Source organism: Columba livia, chromosome 17 (genome assembly GCF_036013475.1).
Source record: "Columba livia isolate bColLiv1 breed racing homer chromosome 17, bColLiv1.pat.W.v2, whole genome shotgun sequence".
Taxonomy (NCBI): Eukaryota; Metazoa; Chordata; class Aves; order Columbiformes; family Columbidae; genus Columba; species Columba livia.
The window spans coordinates 5,935,130-5,959,839 of record NC_088618.1 but is presented as its reverse complement, the minus strand read 5'-3'; the positions used below and the strand labels follow the sequence as shown (position 1 = coordinate 5,959,839).

At 52.2% G+C, this 24,710-nt stretch overlaps 1 protein-coding gene across 6 annotated transcripts in view; it reads right to left on the bottom strand.

Moving 5' to 3' along the window:
• The window catches only part of SGSM1 (small G protein signaling modulator 1), a 37,433-nt gene that overhangs the window by 6,196 nt on the left and 6,527 nt on the right, over nucleotides 1-24,710 (bottom strand). Inside the window, exons 3-26 of one of the 6 annotated variants that reach the window (XM_065033598.1) lie at nucleotides 21,600-21,675; nucleotides 18,075-18,237; nucleotides 17,132-17,284; nucleotides 16,534-16,601; nucleotides 16,056-16,201; nucleotides 15,487-15,618; nucleotides 14,947-15,071; nucleotides 13,882-13,944; nucleotides 13,075-13,142; nucleotides 12,489-12,652; nucleotides 11,851-11,980; nucleotides 10,547-10,726; nucleotides 9,434-9,572; nucleotides 9,000-9,064; nucleotides 8,474-8,619; nucleotides 7,497-7,625; nucleotides 6,854-7,036; nucleotides 4,538-4,609; nucleotides 3,157-3,741; nucleotides 2,839-2,963; nucleotides 1,594-1,676; nucleotides 985-1,094; nucleotides 636-732; nucleotides 70-237 (exon numbers count right to left, since the gene is read on the bottom strand). In XM_065033598.1, the coding sequence (XP_064889670.1) occupies nucleotides 70-237; nucleotides 636-732; nucleotides 985-1,094; nucleotides 1,594-1,676; nucleotides 2,839-2,963; nucleotides 3,157-3,741; nucleotides 4,538-4,609; nucleotides 6,854-7,036; nucleotides 7,497-7,625; nucleotides 8,474-8,619; nucleotides 9,000-9,064; nucleotides 9,434-9,572; nucleotides 10,547-10,726; nucleotides 11,851-11,980; nucleotides 12,489-12,652; nucleotides 13,075-13,142; nucleotides 13,882-13,944; nucleotides 14,947-15,071; nucleotides 15,487-15,618; nucleotides 16,056-16,201; nucleotides 16,534-16,601; nucleotides 17,132-17,284; nucleotides 18,075-18,237; nucleotides 21,600-21,675 (3,370 nt within the window). The remainder of the gene's footprint in view (nucleotides 1-69; nucleotides 238-635; nucleotides 733-984; nucleotides 1,095-1,593; nucleotides 1,677-2,838; nucleotides 2,964-3,156; nucleotides 3,742-4,537; nucleotides 4,610-6,853; nucleotides 7,037-7,496; nucleotides 7,626-8,473; nucleotides 8,620-8,999; nucleotides 9,065-9,433; nucleotides 9,573-10,546; nucleotides 10,727-11,850; nucleotides 11,981-12,488; nucleotides 12,653-13,074; nucleotides 13,143-13,881; nucleotides 13,945-14,946; nucleotides 15,072-15,486; nucleotides 15,619-16,055; nucleotides 16,202-16,533; nucleotides 16,602-17,131; nucleotides 17,285-18,074; nucleotides 18,238-21,599; nucleotides 21,676-24,710) is intronic. The other 5 variants (XM_065033599.1, XM_065033602.1, XM_065033603.1 and 2 more) reach the window with 5 other exon arrangements.

Genomic DNA, 24,710 nt, shown 5'->3' with positions numbered 1-24,710 from the left:
TAGTCAGACACGTGCTGCCCGCATCTCAGCAGCCGCTACAAATCCTGCCCAACAGAACACGAGCTGTACCGTTGAAAAACTTGATGATGTCTGTAAAATCCATGTTGTTCTCCAAGATGATGTCCCGGTACATCTCTACCAGCGCCAGAGCTATGAAGAGCACATAGTGCGCAGAGGACACGTGCGCAGCTGCCCAGATGGTCTCCCAGACGGCGAACACATCGTCGTACACCAGCTCTGTTAACAGAAGGAAAAGTCCAGCAGTTACTGCACCAGCCAGGGGTTTGCAATTCTCCTGACTCGCAGAGCTCACAGCAGCACTGGGAAGACACGCTGGGTGGTTTCTTTCCACAAGAACCTGTTCCAGTTGGAAGCAATAAGTTAGTCATCTGTAGAGAGAAATATTCTGGCCTGCGGCAGGTGGCACAGGCTTCAGGACACAAAGCCAGGAGCAGCTCACCAGCAGCGCCGGAACAACAGGTTCTGCATCTAGACAGAAAAGTCAGCCACAAATCTACCAGGGAAAAGCAAAACAGGAACACAAGGTAAAAAGTTAAGCACAGACAAATGAAGTTGTGGAGCGCATGGAGAAGCGTGGAAGTGGGGCAGAGCTCGCCTTCCCTCCCAGCACACACCTCTCTTGAAGTCCAGGAGAAACCATCGGTAGCAGAAGTAGAAATGAGTGTAGTCACCATTCTGGTGCATCAGCTCGAAGAGCTCAGAGTCCAGAATCTGCCAAGAAAAGCAAAAGGAAGCTCAGCGCTGCACATGAGGCCACTCCTCCGCCTGCCTTTCTCCATTCCCACTGCTTTCCTACTGCATCTCCCACCCAGCTTCTCCCTCCTCTGCAATCCCAGCACACATTACTCCAGGCTCTCTTTACAGCTCCCTGCTCCCCACCACTGAGAGCTTTCAGTCCTGCTGAGACCCCCATCCCAAGAATAGCTTTTCCCCTCTGGTTTGAGAGGTGTCCGACCCCCCTACCTGGATCAGAGATCGCATGTTGGCAAAGTGGGTGTCCATGGCTCCTCCATGGGGGAAGTTCTGATTCATCCTCTTCATCAGCTCAGTGAAACAGCTGAAAGCCAAAGCCTCTGTGTAGGGAAGAGCGAGAGTCACCTGGGGCTGCACGGACACCGCTGCTTCCCCCCCTGCACCCCCATGGCAGGAACCATAGGACAGTTTGGGTTGGAAAGGATCTTCAGAGCTCACGCAGTCCAACGCCTGCCATGAGCAGGGACATCTTCACCAGCTCAGGTTGCTCAGAGCTCCATCCAGCCTGGCCTGGGATGTCTCCAGGGATGGGGCATCCACCACCTCTCTGGGCAACCAGCAGGAACATCCCTCCCTGCTCCACACACACAGAGCAGCAGAGTCTGGCCTCAGAAACACACTTTGCACTGCAAAAGGTACCCGCTGTTCCCAGGCTGGGCCCCTGGGAGTCAGACAGTATCACGGACAAACGAGATCCTGCCACCAGCAGCTCCACACGTCTCACAATGAGACCCTCCTGCTGCAAAGGGCCATCGCCAGCCCCACAGATCCTCCCCCAAATAAAGCTATGGGGACAGTGGAGCAAAGCCACCCACTCACCGTCATCCAGGATGACCAGGAGAGGGGCCAGCAGGTCACACATCCCCTGCACGTAGCCGATCTCAATGTGCTGCCAGATGTAGCTGTGGGAGAGAGCAGGAAAAGTGACCTGTGAGCCCTTCCCGTGTCACGTACAAGTGACAACAATGGCCATGGCCATTGCATGGGAAAAAATAAATCAAAAAGCACAGGTCACAGGGCAGAGATTGGTAGAATTTGTTAATTTATCTCCCATTCTCCCCCCTCGGTTCATCCTCTTGGCTCTCTCTACACGATATTCCCTGCTTTGCCTTCCCAGACCCAGCAGAATATCTTCCCATATTTGGTAGCAAATTAAAATGTGTTCAGAAAGGACTCGGATCCACTGCTGGCACAAGGGAACAATCTTTTCCATCCTCCTGCCCGCTAGCCTTCCAAAAATCTGCTGTATTGTAGGTCTTATCTCAGCAGAGATCTCCAACTCCGGCTGTCAGATAAAGTGACAGCTCTAATGAAACAGCAGCTTCTCCTCATATTTGCAAGATGAGTAATAATATTTTAGCCTTCACTGCCCCTGAAGCAGCCACAGCTGAGCTGGAGCTGGTCGGAGTCGGTGACTGTCACACAGACACCTCTCAGTCACAGGGACTAAGCAAAGAGAACCAGAAACGCACCAGGAGTTGCTGTCTCCTGGGTCAGCACCAACCACAGGACCGCTTCAGGCACCTTTTCATTAGCACTACAGCTCTGCAGACTAATCCTCATTAAAACATGTTCCGGACATGTTCCAGAGAGCTACTGGGCTGGGCCCAAGAGGCAGCATGGCTGGGCAGCCCTGTGAGGCCTCTGCTTTGGCCAACAACCCAGACTCACAGCGGTCGGTCACGGCTGGACTCCTCAGTCTGGTAACTGTGGGGTCCTCAGAGCTGTGGCCCCAGTTCTGGGATCAGAGAATCATGGAACAGTTTGGGTTGAAGGGACCTTCACAGCTCATCCAGTTCAACTCCTGCCATGAGCAGGGACATCTTCACCAGCTCAGGTTGCTCAGAGCCCCGTCCAGCCTGGCCTGGGATGTCTCCGGGGATGGGGCGCGATGAGGGGATTTGAGGGAGAAAGTCAAGGACGCAAAACTCAGTAACTGGAACAAAGTTTGGGGCTCCAGCCTCAAGGTGAATTCAGGGAAACCAACCACCAGTGTGAGGAGCCTGTTCACATTGCAGGGAGGGCTGGCAGGAGCCCCACCTGGACCCCCACCCTCCTTCCCACCTGCACATGATGTTGCGGAGCTTCTCCAGGTTGGCAGGGGTGAAGTACCAGTAGTTGCGGTCACACCGCTGCACATCCTTCTCAATGCGGTGCAGGTTCACCGTGTACATGTCCAGTAGCTCTGGCTGCCCAGAACAAAAGCCAAGTTGATTTGTTTTCAAATAAAAGCCAAAAAAGAAAGTTGCGAAGGCAATGGAGAGACAGGGCAGAGTTTGGGTGGAAGGTGGAGAGCCCCTGTCCACACAGCTGCGGGGTAAATGCAGGTAAATAGTGGGACACCCAGGAAGAAACCCACCTGGTGAACAAGGACATACTTACAGAGTAGGTGACACCCGTCGAGGACACAGCAGATGCTTCACTGTTGGCCAGATCAGCTACAGCCAGAGAATCCAGCTGCGGGTACAAACTCTCCATCTCGGGCTCCTCGGAAAGGTTATCTTCGCTCTCCACCAAGCTTTGCTTTTCAGCTTCGCTGTCTGCCCAGCTCTCCACCACCGTCAGGGCCACAGCATCGCGGTCACGCAGGACCCCTGCCGAGCTCTCACTCACAGGAACAAAATCCATGCTGCCACCAGTGGAAAATTCCCCTTCCAGGCTGTCCTGGCCCTGCAGCTTCTCCTCCTGCCAAGCATTATCTGTGTCCTGTGGAGCTGGCACGTCAGACCCACCGGCCTTTCCCTGCGAGCTTGCAGAGGATTTATTGGTTTCCAGGGCACTGTCTTCATTGCTGAAGCTGCGCTCCGAGAAACCCGACGCGATGGAGAAGTTCTGGGAAGAGGGGTGGCCAGAATCAGGGGAACATGTGCCATTGGGAACAGTCCCGTTAGGGATCTTGCTTGGTTTGCCATCTTCCAGTTGAGCATCTGTTTCTGTCTGTTCCACTTCATCAACAGATTCAAACACCTGCAGAGCACAAGCAGAGGGACACATATGAGCAAGAAAACCCTTTGCATTCAGCAAAGCGTTGGGAACACAAGCGTTACATCCCCAACAGGTGCAAATGCAGCTGTTGGGGACATAACGCCCATGTTCCCAACAGCTGGAAGGGGAAAGATCTGCTCTATATACTCATTGAAACATCAGTGGAAGAAAGCTCACTTTTTGGGCCTTTGCACAACTTGGAGCCCACAGTCTCTGCTCCAAAGGACTCTGCTTTATTCAGCATAATACATGGTGTTTTAAAAAGATGGGCCCAATTTTGAAGCAGTATATTTCACGATGGCACCATGATACAATTATACACAAATTCACAAATGGTTTAATGGGTTATCAAGTTTTAGTAACCTTTTTATAAATGCTCTACAGTCTTTGGCATATCCCCACAAGGAAGAGCCACAGGGTTTAACTTCAAGCTTGGTCCATCTTTTTGAAACACCGTGTACATTGGGCACAATGTCATTTAAACAGGTTGGTTAAACACATGATCACAAACACTTGGGGCAGCCAAGGGTCCTCAAGTGTGAAGGCCACATGGGGGCTGGTCCTTCGAGCCTGGTGAACATTAAACACCACCAAGCAGCTCTGACCTTAGTGGCTCCAGAGGCAGGTTTGAGTCATTTACCTCCTCCAACTATCGCTTTTTTTTTTGCCAGAAATCATGATGATTATCGACCAGGGGCACCACAAGGCAGGGCAGAGCCCTGTGCTGTCGGTGGCTGGTGTCTGGAGGAGCAGGAGGGGACACTGTGCGGGCGCTCACCTGCGTGCTGGAGCTGGAGTCACTCTGCAGCCGGGGGTGATTCTGGCGGCCGGAGCTGCAGCTCTGCGAAGACTGCAAGAGAGAGGGAAAAGGCCAGTGAAAGGCAAAGAGAACGGTGTTGGGAGAAAGCGGGGGCGCTCAGGCCACGCTACCAGACGTGGGCACATCTGCATGTGAAGAACAAGCAGAAAATGTGTCTGATAAAGTTCTTATGTTGGACCCCTGAAAGATCGTCAGGTCACATCGACTCTGCTGTGCAGATTTGTCACACGGGCAGCACCCTGCTCAGCCTGACAATGGCATTTACTGCTGGAGAAGATGACAAAAAACAAAGTCCCAGGCCAATCCAGTTGTTCAAACACTGCGCGTTTGGGTCTGAAAGGAGCTGCTTTCTTCTGGCCTTCAGAGACGTCACGCTGTCTCCCTGGAGTGCAAATTTCTACAAATCTCTGTCCTAATTTGGCAGCAATGAGGCTCACCCCATCTTAGTTTACATAAACGATGAAGTCACGGGCTATAAAACAATCCCTCCAAGCATATTATTTTTTTTTCCTTTTCTTAAAGGACAAATATTGATGTTTTAAGCCAGCTCCAGTTGAGGCAGCCCCTCTCAAAACCCCTCAACCTCTCAACACCCTCTCAAAGCCAACAGCACCCTTTTCTGGCTCCCAGCTGAAGCACAGAAGGAAGAGTCGGGCTTTCCAGCCACCAGTTCAGTGCTCTGTCCTGGATTCCCTCTGAGCAACCAGCTTTCCCTTACGAACAAATCTTCCCTGTTATCTGTGCCGTCCCAGTGCCAGCCTTATTGTAGCGCAGTGCACAGAGATTGCAATGACATCAGGCACAAACAATGGGGTTTTAAGAAGCACTTTGGGAAGGCAGCAGGCGTTGTCCCCACCCAGCATTGTGGGTGTTTGCGGGGCAGGGCTCTGATGGAGAGAGGAAGGGCGACAGTTTTCCTCCATTGCCATGGGAGCGTTTTGTAACAGGAAATTTCAGGTTGAGATGGGAAAAGGGTGAACCTCTGCACGGATTAACTGCCAGCTCCCCTCCTAGTGCGTGTTCCTGGAACAGGCAAATAAAGAACCACAGCGGAGATGCTGTGGGGATGGGGACGATTCCTGGGGCTTCAGCAACACCAGCAGTGCAGCCACCTCTGCTTGTCCCCAGTGGTAGCTGTGTCACCAGCTCTGGCACAGACCGCAGGTGAGACCTGCCGTCCCTGCAGCTCTGCCTCTGTGTACACACATGTAGCTCGCATCGAGGCTGAGCTCATCTCTTGCCAAAAGCATCCACACAAACTCCCCAGAGGAAACCAGATGAAGTCTCCGGTGTTGGACCTACCTGGCCCTTTTTGGCTCAGGCTCTGTTCACCTCCAGTGTGGCAGCACAAGGTCAGACAACCCAGCACTGCTGGCTCTGCCACAACGGGTTCTGCTCCAAGGAGAAAACCCCACGGAAACATTCCCAGACTGTTCCCAGGACTGCCTCTCCTTTAGCAGGCTTTTCCCTCCGCACCCTTTGGTCTGGCTGTGGATCTAACTCCTCACTACACTGCCAGTCCCACAGAGCGCAGTGTCCACCTCTGTCCCACGGTGTGACAGCGTATCAAGGCTGCCCCGAGCCCCACAGGTTCCTTCCCCATCAGTCCTAGAGCCGCTCAAATCCTCCTGCCCACAGGCAGCAGCTCCTGTGCTGAGCAGCTGATGGAAGAAGGAGCCAAGAAGACCCTGACCTGTCCCACATGGGCTCCCTCACTCCCCTACTTCAACACAGACAGCAAGGAGCTAATCCTGATGTGCACTGGGAGTGCAAACCGAGTGACGAATTTCTCTTGTTCTCCAGAAATACCCACAAGAAACATTTCACAGGACTGGGGAGAGTGTCTGGATTCAGATATGTGGCTCCACAAACAAGCTCTTGGGTCCTGAGTGACCCCCTGCCCTCCCCCCAGCTGTCAGACCCTCTGTGCCCAGCATCCCTGCCTGGGGGCACAGCTGCAGGGCTGCTGCAAGAACCACAGCAGATTTGTTGTATGTCAAATACATCACTTGGCTGCAGACAAAACCTCATGGTCAGTGCAGTACCACACAGTTTGGAAAACAGGGTCGTACCGGGGGAGATGTCTGCTCCTACTGCTAACACTGCGGAAGAGCGGATGAAAGAGAACAGGTATGAAAGCTCCAGCTCTGAGTCGCACAAATTACAGTGAGCAATGAGGCACAGAGGCAGCGGAGGTCAGGGAAGGAGTGAGAGCAAGAACCGTGTCTCCATCCCTCGCTGCAGCACAGGCACAGCCCCCGCGAGCCCCCTCACCTCGTTGCTGATGGTCGAGTCCCTGTGCATCATCCTCTGGATGTGGGAATCCAGGCTGGCCCCGGAGGAGCACTTGGCCAGAGCCGCTGCGTGCGACTCCTTCTCGCGCTGCCGGACGATGGCCTCACAGCCCAGCCACTCCGCCATGGTGTGCTCGTAGCAGGTGCGGATCTGGTCATCGGCCTGCAGCGGTTAGAAAGAGAGGGGTTTTGGTGCCCAGAATGAGCCAGAAACCAGCACCTCCTGCACCCCCAAACAGCCCTGCACAGACAAGTGCGTGCTCAGATTAACTATGGCTAGATGGGACAAAGTCACCCATCTCTCTGCATGGTGCCAGCCAGAGCCTGACCCACAAAACCTCGCAAACATTAGGATGGAAGAATGACCATCCATCTCCTTGCTGCCTTCCAGAGGTATGCAGGGCAGGGAACATCAGCAGCCACACAGGGGAGCTTGGTCTTATCAATTCTTGTTTATCTGCGTCTTTCTCCCACCTCTGATCTACAGCCACAGTACAAAGGGGACACAACACCTGGTGGGTTCACAGGGCGGACTCTGACATACAGACACTTCGAGCTGTGAAATACCCAGTGCACACCGATGCAATGCACCAGGCTGCCGAGCCGGCTGCACATGTACCAACCTCTTTCCTTTCTGCCTCCGTCATCCCAAATTGATAATGGCCCAAAAGGAAGGGCCACACAGCCTTCCTGATCTCGTGCTGGATCCCACCGTAGTAGATCAGCCGCAGCAGCTCCCGGTCCTCGTAGCTCTGTGGGAAGAGCTGTGGGTCAGCACGTGGACACCAGCAGGACCACAGCCCATCAGCTGCAGATGAGGGGACAGCCCCAGCCCGGCCGTGCCACCTTTCAGCACCCAGAGAGCTGCCCAGACACTGACCACCCGCAAACCCGCTGGCATCCATTGCAGATGATCTCTCAGATCTCTGCTTGGGCTTAAGGAGAGCTGGGGCTGGGAAAAGATGAAATGGCCTCAAGTTGCACCAGGGGAGGTTTAGATTGGATATCAGGAAAAAATTCTTCACGGAAGGGGTTGTCAGACATTGGAACAGGTTGCCCAAGGCACTGGTGGAGTCACCATCCCTGCAGGTGTTTAAAAGGCATTTAGATGAGGTTCTTAGGGACATGGTTTAGTGCTAGAGTTAGGTTATGGTTGGACTCGATGATCCTGAGGGTCTCTTCTAACTGAAATGATTCTATGAAAATGTTGGTTCACCATAGCCAGAAAGTCACTCGAGGTCACTGCTGTGACTCTGAGTGCCAGGAGCATGTCATGATCATGGCACTGGTCACACCCCCAGCTACCCTGCCATGCCAGCCTGCTGGGACCCCTCAAGATCACGGTACTCAGGGTGACAGACACTGCTGCAGGCAGGCTCCCAAGAGAAGCAAGGTAAGGAGAGCAGCCTGAATTCCCCGGCTCCCACCTGTCAAGGACTGGGAGCTCTGGCTCTGTGCAGCCTGGAACAGCCTGTCTGACTTATCTTCTTGGAGAACTTCTCAAAATGCTTTACTTCACCATGCTGCAGGCACTTAAGCAATGCTGCCCTGGACATCCCAAGCCCACCACAAGTGGCATCTCTCGAGAGCACTGCCCTACCGTGCTGTCCTGCAGGTATCTCTGCCAGATGTCCACCGTCAGTCCCGCGCTGGCATTGCAGGGCACGTCAGGGGACACGATGTTGTGGTTGACCAGCGCAGACAGGTGGGTTCGCACCGTGGACAGGTGTCTGCAATAGGCCAGCCCTGCATTAAGCAGAAGCAAACGTTTAGCTGGGGAGCTCGGGGAGCCATGAGCATGAGGTACAGGAGCGAGCTCTGAAGAACCTGGTCTTGGAAGGATACTCTGAAGCTACACCCAGCCTATGCAGCCAAGCAAGTCCACTGGGACAGGTCAGCATCTCATTGTCTGGTACCACCAGCACAGCAGGTCGCTGGGCCGAACTCCAAGAATCAGAGTTCAGATGTCTGCTCCCAACCCTGAGCACGTGCACACAGCGCCCTGCATGCAGACTGGTTCCAATACCACTGGGACCACCCTCAGCACCACCCCCAGCCCGACACCCAGCACCTTGTCCCTTGCCCATCACACATCTCAAGGCATTGTGGATATGACAAGCACTCACAGCCATAGAAGGCCCGGGAGAGGATCTGGTACTTCATGTTGTCACACAGGAGCTTCAGCGGAGCTCTGCCAACACAGACACATTGGATGTGAGGAGGGGAGATGCTCCCAAGAGTGTCCCCAGCCCCTGTTCCAAGCTTTGCCCTCAGAGCTGCACCACAGGACCTCTGCTCAGCTTGGGAGCAGCAATCCTCACTGCCAGGACACAGCCACAGAGCAGCTGAGATGTCCCAGAGGAGGGGACAAGCCACCATTCAGCCTGGACATGACCCACCGGCACCTTCAAATGGTCCCTGGACCACTGAGCTGAGTGCAAGGCTGGAGACACCACTTGCACCATAACCGCTCCAGTTCAGCGACCCAGCCAGGTCCCCTGCAACCCTGGTTTGATCCCACCCGTGCTTCGCCAGGCAGGCAGCAGCGCAGCCGTCGCACCTCTCGTGGCTGCAGCCGTTGGACGGGCCCCCGTCCGAGGAGCCGCTCTGGGAGCAGGAGGAGCAGGAGGACTTGCGGGTGCTGGGTTGCCACATGGGAGGCAGAGCAGCACCTGGGGTGTCCATCAGGTCCTGGGGCACTGCAAGAGGGCAGAGAGGAGCATCAGCGGCTGCCAGGCACTGTCCTGGCCTCAGGTGGGTCACAGCACGTTGGAGAGGAGCGTTTTAATTAGCAAATGCAGCATCCCACACCCCTCCCAAGAAGACTCCAGGTAGGACCCACACCAGGTAATCACAGCACCAGCACTGGTGAGCTCAGGAGAAAGGAAACAAAGAGCATTAATGAGAGAGAGCAAGAGAAAACCATCTGCTAATTAACTACAGCGCCTGCAGCAAGCTAATCTTAAACTGCTGAGTGCTGACCAAGGCAGAAAACAGACACCCAACCCAGAGAGACTCGAGAAAAGGAGCTGCAACAAACTGTCACACAGATGAGGAAAAACACAACTGAGATCAAGCATTGTCCCAGAAGAGTACATGACTGGAAAGGAAAAGCCCCCATCTCTCAAACATTAGGATCCCATCCAAGATTCAGGGCAAGAAGGGAGCATCCAAATCACAAGACAGTAGATAAAGACTTGGATGAAGAGGCTGAAAGGGACAGCAGGAGCAAGTAGCTCTTCATGTTGTCACTTGCTAAATCCCTGCTTAACCTCCAAAGTACAATTGCAGTGGCTGGGGACACTGCTCAGGGACTGTCCTGGCCAAGAACAGCCCCTGCCTGGGCCTCCCCAGGAAAAGAACGTCACAACAAAGGTGAACTGTGGGATGCAGCAAAAGATTAATGAAGAATAGTCCTATTTGCTCCTCCTTGGAAACTAAACCGCAGTAGAAGAGGAGAGGGCTTCCTCGCTTGCCCTTGGTCTCTCCTTATTTGTGATTTTGAATAACTGATGCTAGCAAGAAAAGTGTTGAAACATTCCTATTTCCCTCATATCGAGCAGGTGCCGGTGGGTCAGTGCCAGTCAGCGGTGACAGGGGACACCTCTGTGGGAATTGTCAAGTGACAACACAGGCAAGCAGTAGCAGCAGACACCAATGACAGTCGCATTACAGTGATGCTGAGAGGCCCCCGGTGTGGCAAGGGGGGGCTGGGACGTGATGGGGAGACTCGGACACCATTTAGGGATCACCACTGTCTTGCTTGCAGCTGGAGTCCTCGCGATCTTCCCTCTCACAGCGGCGATGTAGACCACAGATGCAAGGAACTGATGAAAATTACCATTAATGGTAACTAGAGACAGAGAGGACAAGGGCACAAATGAAAGGGGAGAAAGGAAGAATCTGTAGAGAAGAAAGAACTGATGCAGCTCCAGCTCCCTCTGGGAAGGTCCACAGGAACCGCACAGACTTTGATGATGGCAGCCAAGGAGATGGCAGCAATTCATTTCACAGAAAATGGGCCCCCCAGCATGGAATTTTAAGGGCTAGATCAAAAGGAAGCTACAGAAAGGAGCATTTCTATCTGCTATTTTAGCCTCAATCAGATTTTTATCTGACTCACTGCATTGTGTTAGTCAGCTAAAGGCAGGGAGAACTAAATATAATCTTAACTGATGTGATGGAGGACTCACAGGAGATGTGATTGTCCCCTTCTAGCCTCAAAAATACAGGAACAAGTTTTTTATCAATCTTCAGAGCTTTTTAAAAGCACTCCACAAGTCTTCTGTTACACTCTCAGTTTTCCTCCTTATAAAGTCATCTACAATGTCCCCAGAATTCAAAAAATTGTTCTTAGTATCCCATAGAAGTGTGCGAACAAATGTGCAGTCACGTCAGCCAAGCACATTGTTCAGATCATTCACAATCAGACACAAAGAGAGATTTCTGGTTTGGGGAATGCAGCAGCATCCTCTCCATCACCCGTGAGCCACGGGGTGAAGACACGTGGGTGCAGCCGGGCAGCACAGAGCAGGTGCCGTCACCTCCTTTGTGCTGCAGAAGCAGAAGGAACACAGCTGGATTTAATGCAGCACTTGCCAGGTTGGCGTGGTGACAGCAAGAGAAGAATCAGCCCTAGAAGCTCGTGAGGGTGACAAGTGACCCCAAAGGAACATTACCAAAATGAACATTACTACTGAAATTACGTGCAAGGATTTTTTTCCAACCATTAAGGCAGTTGTGGCCTGTTGTGCAGCTGCAGAAACCAAGGACTTGGTAGCAAGCAAAAGGTTAAAACAAAAAAATACAACCCCAACCCATACACGATGTTGAATAAAAAGCAGGACTGTCACAAGCAAAGCCCGTTTCTCTGGAACCATTTCCTAGCACGAATTGCCATGTGCCTGTCAGGGCCATGTCCCTGGCTGCTCACACACCCCGGATAACCCAACTGAAACTCACTGCCAATGCACTCACCGAATTCAGACTGTGTCCCTGGGTAGATTATCCTGAAAACATAATCTGTGGCTTCGTCATCCTCCTTGTCGGACGCAGATTCGGAGGAGCCCTGGGGACTTCGCTTCCTCAGCTTGGGAAACACCTTCCCCTGGGTGAACAAAACCTGATCGTCACAACTTCCCCCACACCTGACCCCCTGGCCAGCACGGCCGCTGCCTCCTTTGCCAAAATCCTGCCCAACGCCAGCCTGTGCTTCCTCAGCCTGGGTGATGTTTGCACATTCTGTGGGCTGGAGCAGCCTTGGGATTGAGCTTTCAATTATATGGTGAATATATAATGCTGTTTGCATACAGGGTATGTATAATCCATGTAGCATAACCAGGTCCATGAGAACCAAAGCCCCCATGGCCAGCAGCCCACACCCCTCCCTTCTGATTTGCCCAGAAGAGTCCATTTAGCTGCTCGAGGCCATAATGTAAACCGAACTGCCATGTTTCAAGCCCACTTTCCTCCTTAGTTTGGGGAAGCAGAGTTTCAAACACAGCAGCCCCTAAAGCCGGGCAGAGGGTCCTTTCCCCATCCCTGCTCCCAGATGCTCCACCAACAAAACCCGCCGTGCTGTGGCCTCAGGAACGAGCCCAGTTTCAGATGCCCACCTTCCCTCGCTGAGACCAGAGCGGGGGATCCAGCTGCCCGTGGGGCAGGAGCCCGTTCTCCAGGCAGGACAGGAACTGCAGCAAGTGTCCTCCCCGGGGAAAGCGCAGCGGCGGCCGCTGAATCCCATCCTGGCTCACCAAGACAACCGTCCCACCACTGTCTACTGTTAGCGACAGAAACAACAGAGAGAAGACACTGACATGAGTAAGGGAAACGTTACCAGGTAAAAATGCAGAGGGCATGCAAGAAAGCTCAGGGGATTGTCTTTCTGGTATGGAAAAGAAAGACTTTCTTCCTTGCTTGGATTCTTCCCTAAGCCCATTACAAGTCCGGGCCCTGGAGAAGGCTTGCCTGGGAGACCGTAGCCCTGAAAACACAGAGTATTGCTTTGCAGGAAGCCCTCCCAGCCACACACCACAGCCAAGAGCTGCTTTCAAGCTTTTCCTAGAAGTGTTTACACCGCAGTGACCACCCAGAGTTCTGCACATCTGTCCTGGAGCCGATGCAAAACACCCCCATACAGTCACTCCCCAAAGATGTACTCAAGCGAGTGCGGGGTGATGACACCCCCCACTCTGCCCTTACCTTGCTGGTGACAGTGCAGATAGACGATCTCCTCCAGGCGAATGGTCATGGCATAGTCCCAGTACACACTGGAACAGAGAAGGAGAGGCAGCTGTGAGCTGCAGGGATGCGAGAGGCTCTGCTTCTGCTCACATCAGCTCCAGGTCCTGCCTCTGGCTGCCCTGGCACCAGGGGAAGCTGCAAAAAGGACGAGGTCCCAGCAGCAGCGTGACCGCCACAGACCCAGTGACAACAGCAGTGAACCAGCCACTGTCACTGCAGCTCAACCAGGACAAGTCCAAGCCCCAAGGCAATGGCCAGCACAGTTTGATCCTGGGCTGAGCTCTGCCAAGCTCCTGTCCCCAAGGGAAGGGGAAATAAACCCCTACAATTTGTGGGGTTGCTTTGTTTTGTTTTGTCTTCAAAGCTCAAAATAGATTTTGTCTTGCATGCTTCTGTTTGAGAACTGTGCTCTCTCAGCACAGGCACCTGGAGGTGACTGAGCAAATGTAGAAAACACTGGGAGAGCTGCTGGTCACCAGGCAGGACAGTGGCCAGAGAGATGCCAGGAGGAAGCCAGGGAGGGGACGTCTCCAGGGGACACGTGGCCTCATGTGGGGTTTCATTCTGGGGAGAGCCTAGAGGAGCACTGCCCTGTGAGGGCGTCAGCTTTAACAACAACCCACTCCTTTGCAACAAAGTGATTCCCAGATTCTGAGCAGCATTATCTGTCACTTCACAAAAACAGCACTTAAAATAAAGGTTCATAAAGACAATTAAGGATGGGAAGGGGTGTGTAAGAGTCATTCCTTGTAGATTCATACTTACTTTGTCATCTGACTCCTCTCTTCCTTGGTCACGTCTTGACACTGGGAAGTTTTAGAGCTTAGGCTGATGCCCAAGTCAAGAACTCAGAAAAGTAGTGTAGACACGAAAATAGCATTTCAGGGGGAGGGCACCAGGCATAACAGAATGGCCCGGGGGCCAAGAAGAAAGAGGAGATGAAAAGAACACAGGTAAACAAAACCCAAAAAACTGCAATTGAGAATAAACAAAATGGAGGACAAGTTGTGCTGAAGAAGACCTTTACCCCAGGTCAAAGAACCAGTGTCCTAAACACTCCAGCTTTCCTGGAGTATTTGCTGGTGCAAAGGGATTTTGCTTGCTTTGTTTCATTTCTCAGGCAAACTGAGACCTGGCACGATTCTGTAGCTTGCAAAAAGGATTGCAGCTATCAAGAAACACCAGCAGCCCACCGGGCAATGCCAGGCAAAGGGGTACGGCAGGACACCCTGCTCAGCAAACCGAGCAGACCACAGCCCCCCCGGGAGGAACAAGCTCCAGAGGCTCTGTTAAATCCAAGGGACTTGAAAACCTGCACATAGGACCAGCTGCAGAATCAAAACCTGCAGGCAGGACGAGCTGCAGATTGAAAACCTGCAGGCAGGACGAGCTGTAGCCTGCACTGACACAGCTCTACATCATATCACACCGTTACTGAGGTGTGATTATGTGAGAACCGCTCATGTTCCCTGTCTCTGCAGATACTCTTCCCCTGTTCACGAGCTTCCCAGTTCCCCCAATTAAAATAACCACAATAAACCTGAAAGCACTGTGAGGGCATTCTCCAGAGGGCGATGAATGAAAGCACTTTGCCTCTTTCAGAACAAGCACCATCCAGGCAATAGCACAGCATCTCCCAGTGCTCATCACCTCTCTCACCATCCCAGGCCTCCTTCCACACCCCTTCCCCATAGTACAGACCCAGGAATGACTGTTCTGCTCTGCAGTCAGTGGGAAAACTCACTGATGGGCTTGCAGATGCAAAGTCTAAACCTGGGGGATGTTTCGCACCCCTCTGCCCCGTGCCAGGGCACACGCAGAGCCAGTCACCTCTTCTCGTAGTCCAGGTCCCCCACGGAGCCGTTCATCAGCTGGTTGGGGGTCCACTTCAGCGCCATGATGTCGGCAGTCTGGTGAAGGGACAGATATCCTGGGATCGCTTCCATACCATCTCGCTGGAGAAGAGAAATGCAGGGAGAGAGTGAGCAGCAGAGACAACAGGATACATCACCAGCTTGGAAAAGGACCAAGATCATCTGCATAGTCAAGGCAAACTTAACAGCTCCTCTTAAGCCATTGGCACTTCATTTATTTGACTACAGTTAGCAGGAAGGGACAGGAGGACTCATTCTGTGGCCTCTGGTCAAGAGAAGGCAGGGACAGGAACCTGTTTCTACTCAGACAGAAGCAGAGCTCTTCCATTCCACCGAGAAGATCCATATCACCAGGACCTCAAGCGCAGTACAGTCACTGCCTTCCCAGATGAAAAATGAGCCTGTGCTTCTCTCCAACACCGAACAACTTGGGGTAGAATTAGTAAATGGGGAGCAGAGCGATATTTTAAACCCAGATGCCCCAGCAAGTACTCACTGGCTGCACCAGGACATTGTTCTTGCCGTAGAGGAGTGTGGCTCGGGAATTCTGGTGCAGCGACTCCACGTAGTCCCTGGCGGACAGTGACGGCCGGTCATCCATGCTGCCACTGGAGTGCCTTTTCTGAATCTGGAAGAGATCCACCTACAAAGGTGAGGTGAGCACAGGTACCTCTTGCTTTCAAAAAGCTTCTCTTGAAGCTCATTCCCTCCCCACTTATATACTTAAGAAAGTCGCTACTAGAAATCTTTCCTTCTGTTTTTTAAGAGGATGCCTGGCTCTGGCCAAGCTCAATTCTGTACTTAGAGAAGCCCCAGGAAAGTGTTTGGTTTGCAATGAGCAGAGCAGACTTGGGCTGCCTTTGCTTTTCGTTCACACACGGGCAGACCCCAGGATGCAGTGCCATCATGGTCCGGCACACCTGTAGCCTCCACGGCCCATGTTCCCAGCACTTCTGGCACAAAGCCTTCCAGTAACTGTGCTTTTCCACCTTCTCCCATCAATCTGAGGGCTCAGCAGCCCATGCACCCCAGGAGGAGCAACATGGGGATGTTGCCCACACTCACACAGAGCGCCGGGCGCTTGGTGGGTGAGTCCTGCCGACAGTGCGAGCTGTGGATCCGGTGCCGCTGGACCAGCTCGTCAGCCGAGGGGTCTGTCCAGAAGTGGTCGGCGGTCTTCATCTTGGTGTATTCCAGCGCACAGGGCCCCACTGTGCAGAGAAGAAAATCGCAGATATGAGGAAGCCACCGGGGTTGTTCCGATGACTGTGGTCACCTCTCAGATCTGTGGAGCGGGGCTGGCAGAATGGTCAGCAGCAAGTACCAGGCTCAGCACAAACGCTGCTTTGTACAACAGCAGCAAAGAATTCAGATGGGTTGGCCAGCTCTGGCTCTTTATAAGCTCTCCACAGGACTACCTGCCCTGGGTTGTTAAGTTTTCTTACTAGAAAACAACAGCATTTCACGTCCCAGATCACAGAAGTGGGCACACGGGTTTGGAAAGCAAGTTATCAAAGTAAGCAGGGTAAGAGGAAAGTGTTACCCAATAGAGATGCAAGAATTGGCCCATCCACGGGATCCATCAGGAGAGCTTCTTTCTCATAGTACTTACTAGGAGAAATAAAAGAGCAGAATGCTGTAGCATTTCAACCTCCTGGGACTACAAAACAATCAAGACAGTGGTTTTGCATCACTGTAATGCCCTTCTCTCTCTGTATCACTCTTTGATGGTGAGAGGGCAAGAAGCCCTTAGCAGGCTGTTTCTGCTGTTCCTGGGGAACAGACGCCCTCTGACAGCACCCCCACCTCCCAACAGAACACCCCATGACACCTCCCCAGGAGAGGACATGCAGCTTCCAGAAGATGAGGACAAGGACAACACAGCCTCCGACAACCCAGCTACCAGCAGAGCAAGCGTGGCCTGTCTTTATTTTAGGAACTGTACGGTGGCCACCAGCAGCAGGGTATCAATCAGAGTCCCCGTGATGGGCACAGAGTGACACAACTGTCCTGTCCCACCCAGGGACTCCTCTGGCCCACTTGGACCCAAGCTCAGCCAGCAACACTTCCAGCACCATCAGAAGGGGCAGATCCTGGGTGTGACTGGGACGGGAAAATGGTTGGGCTGTGCCAGCACTCACCTGCTGTTTTCTACCAAGTAATGCACGATTTTATCCAAGACCTTTTCAAATAGGGCTGTGCGGATCCAGAGGTGCTTGATGGCTTGAGGAGACAGGTTGGGCAGCTTCGGCACCTTGCGCACGTTCTCCGTGATGCCTTGGACTTGATTTCGTCTTTAGAGGTACAAAGCAAAAGACAAGAACATCACCAGCTCATCCCCGAGCACAGCAGGAGCCCAGGACACTCGTGGCACCTCGTGGGGCACAACACTGGAGTTTCGGTGGTGACAACCGTGGTGGCTGGGGGATGCCAAGGAAACCGCATGGGGACCTGGCTCTGGAGGCTGCTCCCTTCATCTGTTCCACCTCCCACTCCAGAAGGCATTTGAAAACTGATTTCACTAAACCAGTTTCCCACTGTAAATAGAGCCTGGAACCAGTCTCTGCCTCAGCAGAGTCCTCCTACCCACACACTTTTTCCACTGGTGCCCCAGGACAGCTGTTCACAAGCAAAGCAGCTTATCTTAGGACAATGTAAAGATTCCTGCCCCTAGGTAGCTGGTCCCCCTCCCATCTCCCTGGTCCCTGTCCAAGGATGAGTAAGCCACTCTCACACAGGCGCTGAATTACTGCAGGTTCAAGCCCTGCACACTGAGGCAGAGACCACATCTGGTTCCAGTTGGCTTAGTGCACTGGTCCATAAACTGTGACAGTTCAGGAGCAAACGTGCTTAGCTGTCCCTGAAGCATGAGACAAGGGACAGAGGAAGGATGAACTTGCCCATCCAAGCTTAAACCACAACTCAGAATCTCCTAGAGAAGCAACTTCTTCAGTCCAGACATCCAAAGCCCAGGACAGGACTCTGCAGTTCCTGCTGCAGAGGGTCAGGTTGGGAATACCCAAACTACACCCCCACACCCAAATGCGAGTGGCCTGTGAAGTAACAGCAATGCTGGTGCCTTACGCGTTCTCAATGAGCTGCTCCAGGTCTTGCACCTTCTTGCAAAGCTCCTCAGCCAGAGGAAAGCTCTTGCCCACCTTCATAAAGAGAGCCGCTATCTTGTTGCTGCGCAGGAATCCCGCCGCCCTCCGCTTCAAGCCGTACAGGACACAGGCTTCCACCGCGGCTGCAACAGAGCAAAGGTGTCACTGGAGCGGCACAACGCGGACCTCACATCTCCTGCTGCATCCGTGGCCTTGCTCCACCGCAGAAACAGTTCCCAGGAGGAAAGCAGTGCCACGTGCTATTCCTGCCGCAGCAGAGAGATGAGGGAAACCAGATGTCGTCTGACCCAAAGCAGCAGACACTGGTGCAGCTTTTCTGCCTGCAGAGGCATCAGTTCTGCTGACTGCACCGAGGTTCCATTTCAGCTTTGTGAAACAGAAGAAAAATTGAGGGTAAAGTCTATTACCAGTTCAGCTAATCTGAACAAAAGGGATGGATGCAAACACAAACCGTGGGTGTGCCAAGATGTACATAATTCAATGGCAAGTTGACCTATGCTTGCTAAAATAGATCCCAGATCCCCCTGAAATCACCCAAGAGGGACTAGTTGGGCATCCTAACTTGTCTTGGACTCACTTATCTGACCAACCGACAGCCTAAAGAGACCTTAACTAGACTGGGGGCCTTAACTAGATTGGCTAAATGGGTCTGAAACCATTTCAGGTGACCAGTCAAGCCACCCTCATTAATCAATGGGCTAGAGAGAAGGATGGGATGTAAAACTCCTCAGACAATACATTTTAAGGCAGAGAACATCCCCACCTTGAGGAAAATGGCTTCATCAGACATGCGACAACCAACAAGCAAGCATCCTCTCCAGGTAGGATAATTGCTTTGCTATGCACACAAGCTGACATTCTCCTCCCAGGTTTCTTGCAGATTGTAGAGAAACCAAAGAACTCACTGAGGTTTTCCCTTCGGCCCAATCTGAGGGATGGGTACACTGGAACAGGAGATTTTGCCCTGGGCCCCTGTGTTGGGATGGTCCAAGCAAGGAGGAAGCCCGGGATCAAGAGACAGGCACATTGAGGATTTCTAAAGCAGCAGAGGAAATGGGGCAGTATTTTTTTCACAAAAAAAAAAATCTCAGCATTCACACAAACATTCTCCTGAAAAGCCTTGGCAAGAGAGAACCTGGGGATAAACCACAGGCAAAGCCAACAGCTCAGTTTGGCTTTGGAGACGCTCCCAGCTCAGTGGTGGCTCAGTTGGCTCCCTACAGCTGGTACTTGGCAGTAAAGCCCCCACGCAAGGCTTAGCCTAACTCCCTGCCCGGGCAGGCAGCAAGCAGGGAGCTGGCAATGACTCCACAGAAAGCTGCACACACGTTCAGGCTCTGTTTGCCGGAGTCCCCTGGGAGGGCTCAGGATGGATGTCTAGTGTCAAACACAGACTTATTAAACAGGCTGATCAAAGCACTGGAAAATTACAGGGACCCACAGTTCTGCAGGCGATTGATCTGGGTCTGAGAAGCAGCTTTCTGGTACACTGACATCCCTCCTCCTCCAGGAACCCCCCAGCCGCGCTGAGCCTTCCCTGCAGCTCCTGGCAGATGCCGATTCACCTCTCGCTTGGAAAGGCATTTTTTCCTACAGCTGAACAACTCTATGGAGACATTTTCATGCAAACCCATCAGCTCCCAGGGCCGAGGGATGCTCTCATTATTTCTGCACTGCTCCGTGCCATGCCGAGGTGCTGTGGGACACATCCCATGCTAACAGCAAAAAAGCAACATATTTGGGCCAGCCAAGCCCTGTTCTCCCCAAACCTGCCATTCAGAGCCGCTGGATTCCAAACAAAAACCTGCACAAACCCTTCTGAAGCCCAGACATGCTGCAAACCGCACAGCCCATGCATGGACGGGTCTTCCTACCTGTCCCAGAGAACAATTTGCAGCTGCAAAATAAGTCAGACCGCTTCATGGCTTCAGGACCAAACACAAAAAGATCCACCCCTGCCTCACACACTCACATCACCCCATGTCCCTTCATTCATTTGTTCTACACTCCAAGGCTGAAATGCAAGTGACATAGGAAAAATCCTCCCTGTGCTCTCCCAAGGGCTCAGAGGCTGGAGCACACAAACTGAGTGCACCCTGTCCATGCTAAATACAGGAGTAATGGTAGTTTCTTTCTTAACCTTATTTTTTTGAGCCCAGCTTCTAACTTACTTATTGTCACCTCTGCAAACAGACACCGAAGAGATTTTCCCCATCTCTAAGGATGTAACATACAGCAGAGATGCAAGGTGCAGGGGCTCTGTGCAGCTACACCCAGCTAAGGTGGGAGTTTTGATCCTTGGAAAAAGACTAAAGGTAGTACTGAGATCCCGAGAGCGCTCTGGCCTAGCACGGTTCAGACCACGCAGGGGCTGCACACAAAGGCAGCTTTAGCACTGATGTGCACAACAAACCCTGGGCTCCCGCGGCCCCAGCCCCGCTGCCGGCTCTCCATCAGCCTCCCAGGGCCGCGCCAACGTGACAGGTGCCAACTTCTGTTTGTCTGCTTCAGACCTGTCCCTCCCGGGCAAACCGGGGCGGTGGGGCAGCCGCCCTTTCCTGCCAGACCACTGGCTCCATGGCTGCACGAAGGATGAGGAGGGCTCTGCAAGGAAGGCGGCTCTCTCCAGAGAAAAGGGCAGCTCTGCCCAGCAAAGCCAGGCTTGCAGCATGCTCCGTTTGGCAGGGAAAGGAGTTATTTACAAGCTCAGGGAGAGCCACAGCACCGAGGAAGGTGCACACACCATTTAAATGAGAGAGCAGCAGAGAGAGCAGAAGGCGCAGATACCAGAAGCCAGGGGAAGTGCAGCAGCATCATTAAGAAGCAGAAGGAACCGACGAGCCCTTCGTGCCTGGATGCCTCAGCTCCGTGTCGCAGGAGGCTATAAATAATTCCAGGCTGCGAAGCCTCGTGCTGCACAGAATAGCAGAGAATGACTCACACCTTGAAGTCTGTTCTGCTCTTTCGATGCCATGCGGTCCGTAGCGTACAAAGGCAGACAGGCCTGAAACAAGCATCTGCATGTCTTTTGTGCGAGGGCCCAGGAGAAAAGGCAAAAGGCAGCCTGTTTGCTCTCCAAAGCAGAAAAGGAGACCTCGCAGCTCCCTTCTCTTTTCTGTGCCTATGTCTGGGGATGCTACAGTCTTATCCAGTGGTGACGGTGCTGCATGAGCCAGCCATCTCCAGCAACTTCTTCCCAAGCCACTACAGTTGCCATCACTTCTGTTATTTTCTTCCCAGCCTCCAAATTAGCAAGCTGCTCTTCAGCTATTTGTAAATGGAGGAGTGCGGCTCCCCCTCCGCACGCTGCAGCATTTGCTGGGCGGCAGCCGAACAGTCCCAGCTTGTGTCTGATTAATGCTGCCCCTTTGTTTCCTTGAAGACCCCACCTGGCTCCAGCACCATCCCACCTGCACCCAGGAGACACACGCGCCCAACACAAAGCGGGTGCTTCAGCCCCTGGTTCGTGTCAGCAGAGACTCACCGCAGAAGGAGATGATGTGGCTGCTGTCCTCATGCACAAACTTCCTCGTCACCGCCTCCTCCATGATCTGCTTCACCTGTTGAACAGAGGCCCAGTTAGAGAAAACATTGAATTTCAGCCACAGACCAGAGTGAGGAGACCAGTGGAGCGGGAGCGAGACGCTCTGTTTGCTTTGTGTCTGCAAGGAAACCTCCTCCGCTCTCCGACTTGTCAAATCGCCTCTATCGGCACATGAGGTCTCACAGAATCACAGCGTCCTTGCTTGCCATCACCGGCTATCTCAAAAAGTCAGGTATATAAAAATAAAAAGGTTGTTTTGGTTTTGAGAAGCTTCAAAATGGGAAAACTACAAGCAGAGAATTAACTCCGGGAATCGAGCATCATTTAGATAAAAGACACCTTAATAAGCATAACCAAATCTCATATGTAATGCTTTTACAGTGTCATGCTTTTTCATTTTGTGGGGATTTGACAAATTTCATGTGACGCAGCTGTCCCAAATGACTGTAACTGTCCCTCGATGCCAAATCCCACGATCACCCAGCACCAGATGTGACCAGGAATGCTGTTTGCACAGCGATGCACTCAGCACTGCCCTCCGACCGAGCCTCTGCCGCTCCGACGCGCTGCTGGCACGCATTTCAGTGCCACTATTCCAGGGGAAGCTGTCCTGTAGGCTGCACATCAGGGGCACGACGAGAGGAAGAAAATAAATAGAAACCCACATAAATTAGGAGCATGATTTTTGCAGACACAGGATGGGAGGGGAGACCCGCCAGGTAAGCAGGCTGGCAAGGACAGACTCCAGCCTCGGAAAACGCAGGGGAAAGGTTCACAGAGCAGATGTGGGCGTAAGACAGACTCTGCTGATCAAGATGTTCCCTCTGAAGGCACAGGGAAGAGGAACAAACAGCAGGTCAAGACTTGGCCAAGCAAACCTTGCATGTGTGAGACCTTTAATTGTCTCATTTGGGGAATTAAACTCCTTCGCAAACCTCCATCAAGGTCAGTTATGTGTAGCTGACAGCTCAATAAAGGAAATCCTTTTACGAATATGGATTAAGAAAAAAGCCATATCTACAGCCAGAAGCACCTCTCTGTGTGTCAAAGCAAGCAGGTCAGCTTCCCGTGCTGCTCCGAGCCCCCGTGCCGGGTGACTAAGAGTTCTCAGGATCTGAGATTTTTTTCTGCAACATTGTGATCAGGAATCACCAGTGAACTCAGCATCTCTATGAACCTGCCAAAAGCATTAATCAAGAATCCATCTTTTAACCCTCCCTGCCCCCAAAAATACTCTTTGGAATCAATGCACACGGTTTGTTACCAGCTTCTGGTTAAAATTAGGAGTGTATTCAAGTTAATAATTTCTCAGCCGCTTTTCGCATGAACTGGTATCCGGCTGCTCTGATATATGTCTGAGTCGCACCCGCCGCACAACTGACCTCTGTGGGGACGGGACCATCTGGTTATTTGGTGCCTGTGGAACAACCAGCACAGCAGGACCCCGGCTCTGACCCGGCATCTTGGTCCCAAGGCACCACAAACAACCTGTGCTCTCAAGGCACACACAAAAAAACCCTTCCAAGAGATGCAGCTTAGTGGAAAATTACTCATTAAAGAAAAGATTGTATTGACCGAGGTTATCACACTAAGCAAATCAAAGATATCTATAGAAACAGAAGTGGAAAGGGCTTTGCAACAAGGGCATGGACCTGGGGGGAAGGGCCAGAGCAGAACGGGAGCAGCTGTGCCAGACAGATGGATATTGTCTTGTAAGAGAAAAAAAGTGTTACATTGACAAAGTTTCCAATCAAAGCAATCTCACATTTGCCCACAAATGGACATGACTGACACCTGTAGGACAGCTCCAGCCCAGAGAAGCCCAAACCTCTTGTGGGGTTTCCTGTGCTGCGGTTTGCAGATCCCGAGGAACGGTCCCATCATCCCCCCGGGGACCACAGACCCTAGAGACCCCACTGCAGTCATCTGGGACCACAGACCCCACTGCAGCCATCTGGGACCATCTGCCACTGCCCTCCCGGCTCCTCTCCTGAGCCACGGGGTTTGGGACAGAGAGCGCAGGCGAAGCCACGTTTGGCTCACTCCACAGAGAAGCCTTGAACAGCCTCTAAACACGTTGCATTCCAGCATTTTAATGCTAATTCTCATATTGTAGCCAGAACAATCTCAACAAATGAAGCTGCCCACTCTTTATCCAAAGCCAGTCTGAGGAAAATGAGATGTTTGCTCTTCTTTTATTAGAAAGGAAATTAAAACAGCAACTAATAATTTAGATGTAGGTAAACTCAAGAGGAACATCATCAAGCGTTCTGCAGCAATGAAACCTCCTGCTGGCTCCAGCTGGGAGCACAGGACAAGTCACCAGAGCAGGGTCACAGGGACACCCTACAACACAATGTCCACACCAAATTAACAGCATTAATTGCAGTTCCAAAAATACAACAGAAGGCAAATTAGTCTCAACATCACCCTCTGGATGCAGGCTTAGCTCTCTCTGCTACGCAATTCCCAGGGGTATCCTTCATCTCAAACCCCGATTTTCCTGTAACGAAGCTCCATAACCAGTCCCAGCTGTCATTTACATTGGTGGAGCAAGCCAAATATTACAGCAGTTACAATAACCACCAAGGTGCAGAGATCAGGAGCAAACCAATAACTCTGCGTTTAATTAGTCTAAGGAAATATTGACTCACAACTCTGTTTTACCTGGCTGGATTTTTCCAGGCAAGTCACAATACAACCTGTATTCTAGATCATTCAGCGATGTTTACAGTCACGGTTTTTCCTGACACGGTTCTTGCAAAGACGCTCACTAGTAATCAAGGCATTTGTATTAAAGCACAGCACTCCCAAATATTTGGCCATGCTCATAACCCTGTGGGGTTGTCCAACGGGACAAAGCACCAGGTATGACCAGGGCAACGGCAGAGCAGAACCAGGTCTGATTTCAGTCCTTGCAGTGGGAATTCCCACAAAGAGAGTCATTTCATATAAATAAAAGCTACAATAAAATAAATGCCTCCAGTGATTGAGTTGGTCTCTGCAGAAGTATGTTTTTAGAAACTGCTATTGATCTGGTTTGGTCAGAGA